General features: G+C 43.6%; 1 protein-coding gene across 1 annotated transcript; it reads right to left on the reverse strand.

Annotated features, from left to right (window-relative positions):
- Positions 1-360: 360 nt before the first annotated feature.
- Positions 361-7876, reverse strand: LYG1 (lysozyme g1; the record flags this gene model as incomplete). The annotated part of the gene is made up of 5 exons (XM_079110084.1): positions 361-479; positions 665-797; positions 2581-2792; positions 4450-4554; positions 7834-7876. The coding sequence occupies 5 exons, from the start codon at positions 7874-7876 to the stop codon at positions 361-363; spliced, it is 612 nt and encodes a 203-aa protein (XP_078966210.1).
- Between the last annotated feature and the right edge of the window lie 1885 nt (positions 7877-9761).

Raw genomic sequence — 9761 nt, forward strand, 5'->3', positions numbered from 1 at the left:
TCAAGAAAACATCATTGTTTCTATGGAATTCGTATTTAAACTGAGCTTTCTGTGCTTCTATTTGCTAAAGCTGGCAGTGGTAGTCAATGAGGCATAGAATTCATTTCACAGAAATCTACAGGAGTGCTAACATCTGTGGAAATACTGTCAAAGAGACATGGCCCATTATTTATCACACACACACACACACACACCAGATGACAAAATGCAGGTAACAATTCTTCATTTAATGTGATTCATGCAATTTGATGACCTCATGGTCAAGCTCAGAATATCAGTTGCAAACCCCATTGGCTGACATTGTTTGCATAATAGTCGAGGTCTCATGGGTGATGATAAACTTGGGTTTCATCTGAAGTGCTAGAAGCCATGTCTCTTGAGGTATTTGGCTCGTGCAAGGACATCATTGCAGAAGTCACAGCCCAGGTCCTGGTTGCTTCTGACGTAGCCAGGGCCCCCACTATAGGCACAGAGTCCACCTGAAATTCATGTGATAGGTTAATCCTGCCCCAACAGTCCCTCATTGCTTCTGGATACCCAATAGAAAACTTTGATTATACTTCCTAACTGACTCTTGGGGCAACAGTGGTTTAGGGTGCAATCACATCAGCCCCTATTGATTTCATGTTACGAAGTGACATTGGTCAAATGGTGCTATGCATACCTCTCAGGTACTGGTCGGGGGTCCAGGTAGGAAACCTCGTCTGGATTTCTTTGATTCTAGTAATCAGAACCTCAGTTATCTGGGAAACCTGTGATTCAGTGATCCAAGATGTGGGCGCATAAAGATTTGAGTCCTGGAGGGAGGAAGGCAGAGGAAAAGCAAGGTAAAAGCCAGGTGGGAGGTGACACAGTGAGACAGGCTTAATGACACTCTTCCTTTTCCCTTCTGTTTTTCTTGTTCCACTTGTTGTTATGATTTAAATAATAAGCGACCCGAGAAAGCTCATGTGCAAGACAATGAAGAAATGTTCAGAGGTAACATTGTTAGATTATGGGAACTCTAACCTAATCGTGGATTAATCCATCTTGTGGATTAATAATTTGAAAGGACAACTGCATTGGGTGGTGACTGTAGGCAATAGGGTGTGGCTGGAAGAAGTAGGTCACTGGAGGCATGATTTGGGGGCTGATGTTTTGTCCCTAGAGAGCAGAGCTCTCTCTCTGCTTTCTGGCTGTTTTGTCCTAAGCTGCTTTCCTCTGCCACACCCTTCCACCATGATGTTCTGCTTCACCTTGGGCCCAGAGCTATGGAATTGGCTGACCATGGACTGCACCTCTAAAACCATGAACCAAACAAACTTTTTCTCCTCTAAGTTGTTTTCGTCAGGTATATTGGTCACAGCAATGCAAACACTGACTAAAATACCTGTGGCAGAACCAAAGCCACCTTATGTCTCCCTGGGGGGTTAGAGAGCAAAACTTATTAGGATAGTTACTGTCAAAAACTCAAAAGACAACTGTTGCTGAGGATGTGGAGAAATTGGAATCTATGTGCACTGTTGATGGGAAGGCAAAGTGGTTCGACCAACCACGGAAAACAGTAAGGAGATGCCTCAAAAGAATCAAATCAAATCAAACTAGAAGTACAATATGATCTAGCAATTTCACTTGTGGGTATTTATCCAAAAGAATTGAAATCAGAATCCCAAAGAGATATCAGTACTCCCACGTTAATAGCATTGCTCCTCACTATGGCCAAGAGAGAAAAAAACCCAGTGTCCTTGACAGAAAATGGAGAGAGGAAATGTGATGTATTTATCACAACAAAACAACAATGGTCTGAGACACAACAGGAGATCAGGCCTCACTGTCACCCTTGCCTCCACTGATTCCCCAGAATGGTTAATCCGAGGGGTAGAGGGTGGAAGTCTATCTGACAAGTGATGCCAGGCAGAATTAGTGAAAAGATAAAATGCCGTCTTCAGAACTAGGAATGATAGAGAAAGAAGACAAAGGGAAAAGGAATTTAATATTTGTTAAGAATCTATCTAGGGCTGGGGATGTGGCTCAGTTGGTAGAGTGCTTGCCTTGCAAGCACAAGGCCCTGGGTTCAATCCCCAGCACTGGGGAAAAAAAAATCTAATATCATATACTTTTCCACATGACTTCATTGAATCTTTATATTAATTCTATAGGAATTGCATTCTAGGGCCTGGTGTGTGGCTCAGTGGTAGGGTGCTTGCTTGGCATACCTAAGGCTTGACCCAGAACCAACATCCCCACATGGAATTTTGTAGATGGGAAAGCTGAGGCCCAATGAGGTAAAATGACTTATTCCAGAGGTAGAAAATAATGTAGCAAAGATGTTATCTGGTATTTTTCTCCTGGACTACTGCCTTATCAGAAATTCAGAATAGTGTGCCCCCAATGGTATCCTGGAAATACAGCATTATTTACTTTGAAAAGAAATCGTAGTTCCCGGAGAAGCTGCAGGAAGGTGCTGCTCGGGTCTCCTGGGCAGAGTTGTGACCCTCACAAGCTCCAGGCAGCACTGTTCATTCTGGATTCTGTGGGGGGGCTGCCCTTAGGATGGTGCCTCTAAGCGGCCACATGTGACATTAACTGATGGAGCGTTACCTGCACCACCCTGACTCCATCGCCCATGTTGCCCACATTGCCTGCGTTGCCCACGTTGACCAGGAAGTTGCCACCCTGAGACTGCCGGGACAAGACACCAGCGATCACTGCAGGATCCACACAGTACCTCTGGCCAACGGTTTGCATTATGGGTTGATACCGCACGAGATGGGGCATGTCTATTTCTGCCAGCCTCTCGGAAGCACGGACTCCTACAGCACACAGAGGATGGAAGAGCTTGGTGTGACTTCTACTGAAATGGGTCTGGAGAAGCTGGGAGAGAGAAAGCAGCTGTGTGGATCTGGCTAGACCTCCAGGCCGAGAAGCCCGAGGTTCGGTCTCCAATCCCTAGTGACCATTCTCTGACCTGAGGTTAGGACTCTCTTCCTGTGAATGTAAGTCTCTGTCTTGTGCATCTCCTGAGGCAGGCATCCTCTGGCCACCAGGGACCCTCAGCCAGGCACCTGGGGGCTGTTTGATGCTCTAGTGGGCCTCAGAAGCACGGGTCCATCCCAGACACGCCAGACAGGGTTACCCAATAAAATGCGCTGTGCCTGTCCGTCATCCTCAACAGACCCTGGTGTGAAGGAGAAATTCCCCTAAACTCTTCGGTGGGTTCTGGGATTGCCATCCACAGCTTTGCTCACAATTGCTCATCTTTTCACTTTTAAGTGACACCAAGAAATCATGTCAATCTGTTTATTTTCTGCAGTACTAGGGATTGAACCAAGGGCCTCATGCATGCTAGAAGAGCGATCTACCACTGAGCTACACCCCCCAGCCCTTTTTATTTTTTATTTTGAGAAAGACTCTCACTAAGTTGGTAAGGCTGGCCTCACACTTGTGATCCTCCTGAGCAGCCTCCTGAGTAGCTGGGATTACTGGTGTGCACCGATGTTCCCGGCTTCAAATCATTGTAAGTTTAAACCTTTAACAAAATGCTGGAGGAAATGAAAACTGATGCTAATTTACCTGGCTAACCTTACCTCCTAAACAATTTTAGGATTTAAAAAGCACTCTCATCTTATTATATTGACCAGAGTTTACAATGCTGTAAGGCAAAGACTATGACCCTGACCCCCAACAAAGGCTCAGAGAAGTTAAGTGACTTCTTCAAGACACAGAACGAGGGGCTGGGGAGATAGCTCAGTTGGTAGAGTGCTTGCCTTGCAAGCACAAGGCCCTGGGTTCGATCCCCAGCACCCCCCAAAAAAAAAAAAAAAAAAAAAAAAAGACACAGAACAAGTCACAATAAGGGCAGGGAAGTAGTAGGGAAGAATAGAAATAACTTGGATTAGACAAAGGGGAATGAAGAAAAGGGAGAGGGAATGGGGATAGGAAAGATAGTGGAATGAATCCGACATTACTATACTATATGCATATATGATTATACAACCAATGTAATTCTACATCATGTACAACCAGAAGAATGAGAAGTTATACTCCATATATGTATGACGTGTCAAAATACATTCTACTATCATGTATAACTAATAAGAACAAATAAAAATATTTTTTAAAATAAGACACAGTGCCAGGAGTTGGGTTTGGTGAAGCCCACCTGTAATTCTAGAAACTCAGGAGGCTGAGGCAGGAGAATTGCAATTTTGAGGCCAGCTGGGATAACTTAACAAGACCCTGTCTCAAAATAAAAAGCAGAAAGGCCTCGGAATGTAGCTCAGTTGTATGGCACCCTGGGTTCAATTGCCAGTACTGGGCGGGGCGGGGAAGCAGAGTCAGAGCCTTAACAGTCTTTGGCCTCCCACCCAGGACTTTCCCCACCACTCCCTAGCATGGGTGTGGGAAGTGGGAAACAGTGGGAGCCAAGGGGATAGCGAGGATGCAAGCGGACCCAGAGGTTATTCATACCACAGTAGTTCAGGCCGTGACGTCTTCCAACCCCACAAGATGCTCCTGGAGTGTCCAGGGTTCGGATGTTTCCATAGCATCCCAAATTGCTGCTTTCAGATAAGTCTACGAATGGAGAAAAGTTCAACCTAAGACATTGAACTAGAATAGGTCTTATCAGCTTCCTATGAATGGGATGGCATCCAGTTTTTAAAAACCATAATAAAACCAATAAGAACAAGAGCTTCACTCTGCAGTTGAAAATCTTTGGGAATTTATTTCACGGTGCACTAAGAAATTATCACAGACATGGCTTTGCTACTAAATTGTCACTTCTCCTGTAGACATGAGGAATTCCTGGGAAAAGCAGATCAGACACCCTGTACCCTAGTCCTCTCTTATCACCTCTATGAGCATTTCTCCTGGGGATTGAATTCAGGGGCACTCGACCCCTGAGCCACATCCACAGCCCTACTTTGTATTTTACTTAGAGACAGGGTCTTACTGAGTTGCTCAGTGCCTTGCTTTTGCTGAGCTGCCTTTGAACTTGAGATCCTCCTGTCTCAGCCTCCTGGGTTGCAAGGGATTGCAGGCAAACATCACCGTGCCCAGCAATGTTATTCCTTTTTAAGACTGAATAATATTCCATTGCATGGACATACCACATTTGCTTACCCATTCATCTGTTGATGGACACTTGGGTTGCTTCTATTTGAGCTACTGAGAAAAAGACTGCTAGGAACTTAGGTGTACAAATATCCCTTCAGTAGTCCACTTTTGAATCCTTTCTGGTGTACACCCAGCAGTGGAATTGCTGGATTGTATGGTGATTTTATTTTCAAAGTTTGGAGAGGCACCATATTATGTTTTCCAGCTGTCGTGCCCTTTAATATTTCTTCCAACAGTGTGCAAGGATTCTGATTGCCCCCATCCTCTCAATGTGTGTTATTTTCCACTTGTCGGAGTAGCCAGTAGATAAGAATTTACAACACACCATCCACCCTCTTCATCTGTGGACTCTTCATCTGTGGATTCAACCAACTTGCAGATCAAAAATATTTAGGGGTTGGGCTGGGGTTTTGGCTCAATGGTAGAGTGCTTGCCTAGCACATGTGAGGCACTGGGTTCCATCCTCAGCACCACATACAAACAAATAAAATAATGGTATTGTGTCCATCTACAAGTAAATTTTTTTTTAAATTTAGGGGAAAAATATACCAAACATGTATAGACCTTTTGTTTTTGTCATTACTCCCTAAACAATACAGTACAACAGCTATTTGCATAGCATCTCCATTGTATTAGGAACTATCATCTAGAGAGGATTTAAAGTAGACATTGTTGGGAGCTGTGCCATGTTGACGGCACCAGAATGGCGCCTGATCACATCGGCAGCAAGGAGGTTAATTGACATAAGCACACTCAGGTGATTTATCGTCCATGCACACAGTGTATGCGCCTGTGTTCTCAAGCACTCCTAATTGTGCCTGCTCGGACATCTAGAGTCTGGCCTAATCTTTGCATAAGAGGCGTGGCCCTGCTCTCCGCCTCCTGGAGGTGATATAAGCGTAGGCGGAGCGAGACAGCAAAACACACAGCAGCAACTAGTAGAAAGAAGCACAGCAGCAGCTAGCAGAAAGAAGCGCAGAGAAGCCATTAGCAGAAAGGAAGAAGAAGAAGCAGCAGCAGCTAGCAGATAGAAACAGCAGCTAGCAGAAAGTGGTGGAAGGCAGATCGCAGAGCGGAGAACTGAGACGCATCACTAAAGCACCTTAGGTAGACGCACCCTTAGTTCACAGCATGCAGGACGCATCAGTAAGAAGCAGCAGAAAACTAAGAAGACATGGATATCTCTGAAAGCAAAGTCTCTCTCTCTCCTCTCAAAGCAAGTAAGCCTCATTTCCTCTATCCTCTATAAACAAGCAAGCAAGGAAGCAGCCCAGAGATAGAAGTGGCTCAGTTTCCAGTCCATCACCCATAAGACCCGTGCAAATTGTTGCTGCAAGCGGTGACAAATATCCGCAGATTTGGTACCGCAAAGAGCCAGCGACAGACATGAGGGTGTGCATGGATTCTATGCAAATACTATGCCCTTCTTCATCAGGAAATTGGCATCTGAGGATTTTTGGTATCCTGGTACCCATCCTTCCTCCCTGCAGATACTGAAGGACAACTACAAATTTACAATTCACTGCAGGAGGTGGGTGCAGGAGCCAGTAACCAGATACCTTCAGGAGACAGGAAATTGCTTCTTGGGAAAATAAGCTCATCCTTGCATCCTGCATGAACCTTTCATTAGCATACTTCTTAAATGTATTTTATTCTTCCATGAAAGTAGATTGTCTCACCAAATCTTAATGATTTTCAGATCTGTGAAGTACAGCTCTCGTGTATCCTCCTACACATCCTATATGTTAACGTAAAGGCTTTTTTAGTTTCTTTGTTCTTCTTGACAGTTTCTTGAGGTTGACATCTGAAATGCTAGTGTTTTGGAGTAAACACTTCTACTTTAGAGACTCAGGATGAGTGATCTGAGAAAGATGTGGAAATGAAAAGACTGTCTTTTGTGAGCATACTAAAAATTAAATTGTTTTAAGTTTTTGATCAGTACACATTTATCTTTATGATAGGTGACAAATTGACAAATTCCCTTAATATTGCAGTGGACTGTCATTCAATGCTGCCTGCCATGAAGACTTCTCCGTAACCACATTGCATTCCTAAATCTTCTTAGCACCTTGTGGGAATTTTAAGATATTTGTTGAATGAAACAATCAATCAATACATGAATTAATGTAAGGCCCCATCTGAGAAATTTTTTCACTTTAGAACCAGGAAAAGTTTTGCTTTTCCTAGAACCATTTACTCTTTTAATTTGTAAAAAAAAAAAAAAAAAAAAAAAAAAAAAAAAAAAAAAAAAGGTACTTTCACTTAAAAAAAAATCCCAGCTGCAAGGAACTTTAGGTCAAAGGTGAAATTCAATTGCAGTGACTATCTCAGCCTTGGTGGTTGCTAGCTCGGTCACATCTTGATTTCTTGGTACTAGTTTTCTATTTGAATTATATTGGTCTTATTATTGCAATCACCTCGATTTTTTATGGAAATATATGATCTATAAATAAGTTCAATAAATACTATTGGTGAAGCAGTTTTTATAGTAGGCAATGAGCACGTGTTTGTTTAAAGTCTGGTAGTAAACTACCCTGCTTTAAAGCCCATTCTACATTCTGGAACATTTAGGGGAGGGACTGCTGTCAGTCACCGTGCCTAACTTCAGGATTTATTGGACATCTTAGGCGAAAGCTAATGTCTTTCTCCTAAGTTTCAAGTATAAAAGTAGCATTGTTTTCCTCTGTTTTGCCTTTCCACCTCCAAGGTCATTTGGGAAAAATAAAACACACTCACCACTCAAGGCCAGGAGGCCCAGCAACAGCCACAATGCAGACATGTCAAGGGTCTGGCTCTACAGCTCCTGAAATGTTTTAAGAATCAAAATTAGCTTGGAGATGAGAAAACATCAATCATTGTCAACAAGACGTAACGCTCCCTTGGGAGGAAGATGGATGAACACGTTCACTCATCTCCAAAGTAGGAACATTAGTGATTTGCATCACAGTTAAAAACCAAGAGTGGACCACGTGCTCCACCTATCCTTTAATTAGCTTAAAAATGGAAAGACTTCTGCTTGGTCTACAGAGACTCAGTATAGCACCCAGATACTGGATACTAATTGTTTTAAGAAGCTAAGATGCTTTGGTTCTCAATACCAAGAACATGGTGACTGGATTCAGGACTCTGAAAAGCAAATTTTTGATGTACCTGTCTTACCCCAAGAGCATCTTCACTATCAAAATATAATGTAAAAAGGAGAATTTCATATTGGTCATTTTTCTGAATCTGGATTCTTTTCTCTTGGTTGGAGGAAAGGCCTCACTTCCTTCAGTGCTTTGAAGTGGATACAGAATCTTTGGGTGAAGGAAGGACTCTGAGGGCCTCCCTATGCCTCAGCCCCAGTCTGGGGATCCCAGACCCCCTTGATCACTTTGAATCACATTCCCCAATCTCCTTCTGTAAAACTCCTAGGCCTGAGCCAGGGAGAATGGAGAGACAAGTCCCCAGGAAGGTGGGTCTTGGGCAGGGATCCCAGGATCCCATGAGGGGCTTGCTGGATGGGAGATCAGGCAGCCGGCTGCCACCAAGATGATGCTGTCATCCAAGCTCTCTCCCATCACAACATTCCTCCCATCACATCCCCCACTAGCTACCAGACTAATGCATAAATGCCGTCCAGAACAGCTGACCCTTTGAATTCTGGAGGAACCAGATCTCTGCTCCCAAAACTTCCACTTCCCTTGTCTCCCCTGCTCAGCAGAGCCTGGTGACCTACCATTTTAAGTTATCACCATCATTATGTGTAGGAGTCGAAAGTATAAACCTGACACATAGCACTTTTTCTCATGGGTGTGTTTTTAAGCTTGGGACGAAACCCAAGACCTCCTGCATTCTAGACATACGTTCTATCAACCGAGCTACAGTCCCAGCCTCTTTTGTTCTAAGGTTATTCTTATAGGCAGTTTCTTCCAAATACCTAAGAGATGCCATCTCCAGATGGAGAGGCAGTGAGGAATTCATCTGAGCTCTATCTTCTTAAACTGAAGGAGCAGTGGCCCTCTGATGAAGCCACACCTTGTTTTTCTTCCCCAAGACCTTGAGATGGTCTGTCTGGCTTTGCTTAGTTGAGCAGAAAATGTCATGCACAATTGCCAAAAAAAAAAAGGTACAGGAACTTGAGATGTTAACTGGGTCTGCAGGAACTCTCAGATTTAATAACTCAACAAGAATCATTTATTTTAGCACCCCTGAGCCCCCAGCACTGGATGAGAGAGGACAATAAATTCTAGGAAAAAAGAATGGAGAATGAACAGTGTAGGACCAGAAAATGCTCAGGGTCTCATGAAAATCTCTTTACAGAGGCATCTCACCAGCTTTCTGGAAAGGACCTTTAGAAAAATGCCAAACCTAGAGTATTTCACTCTTTTTGCTCTTTTTTCAGGAAGGGAATATGCTTCCTCATGGAAACCCAAGTGGAAAGACTTAGCTTTCATGAGAGCTTCCTCATTTTCCAAGCACAGATTTAAATGTCCATGTTGGGAAAGCACTCGGTTGAGTCTGAGTAAATACAGGTGCCATGCACTTAGCGACAAGGAGTTATTACTTTCTGGTTGCTCTTGGGACCAGACCTTCAAAGTTTTTTCCCCATTATATCAGAGAAGAGCAAGAAGTGACAATGAACTTCTTATATAGATGGACAAGGTGTTCCATCCCTAAACACA

Source organism: Sciurus vulgaris (assembly GCF_902686455.1).
Source record: "Sciurus vulgaris genome assembly, chromosome: 14".
In the NCBI taxonomy this organism is placed as follows: Eukaryota; Metazoa; Chordata; class Mammalia; order Rodentia; family Sciuridae; genus Sciurus; species Sciurus vulgaris.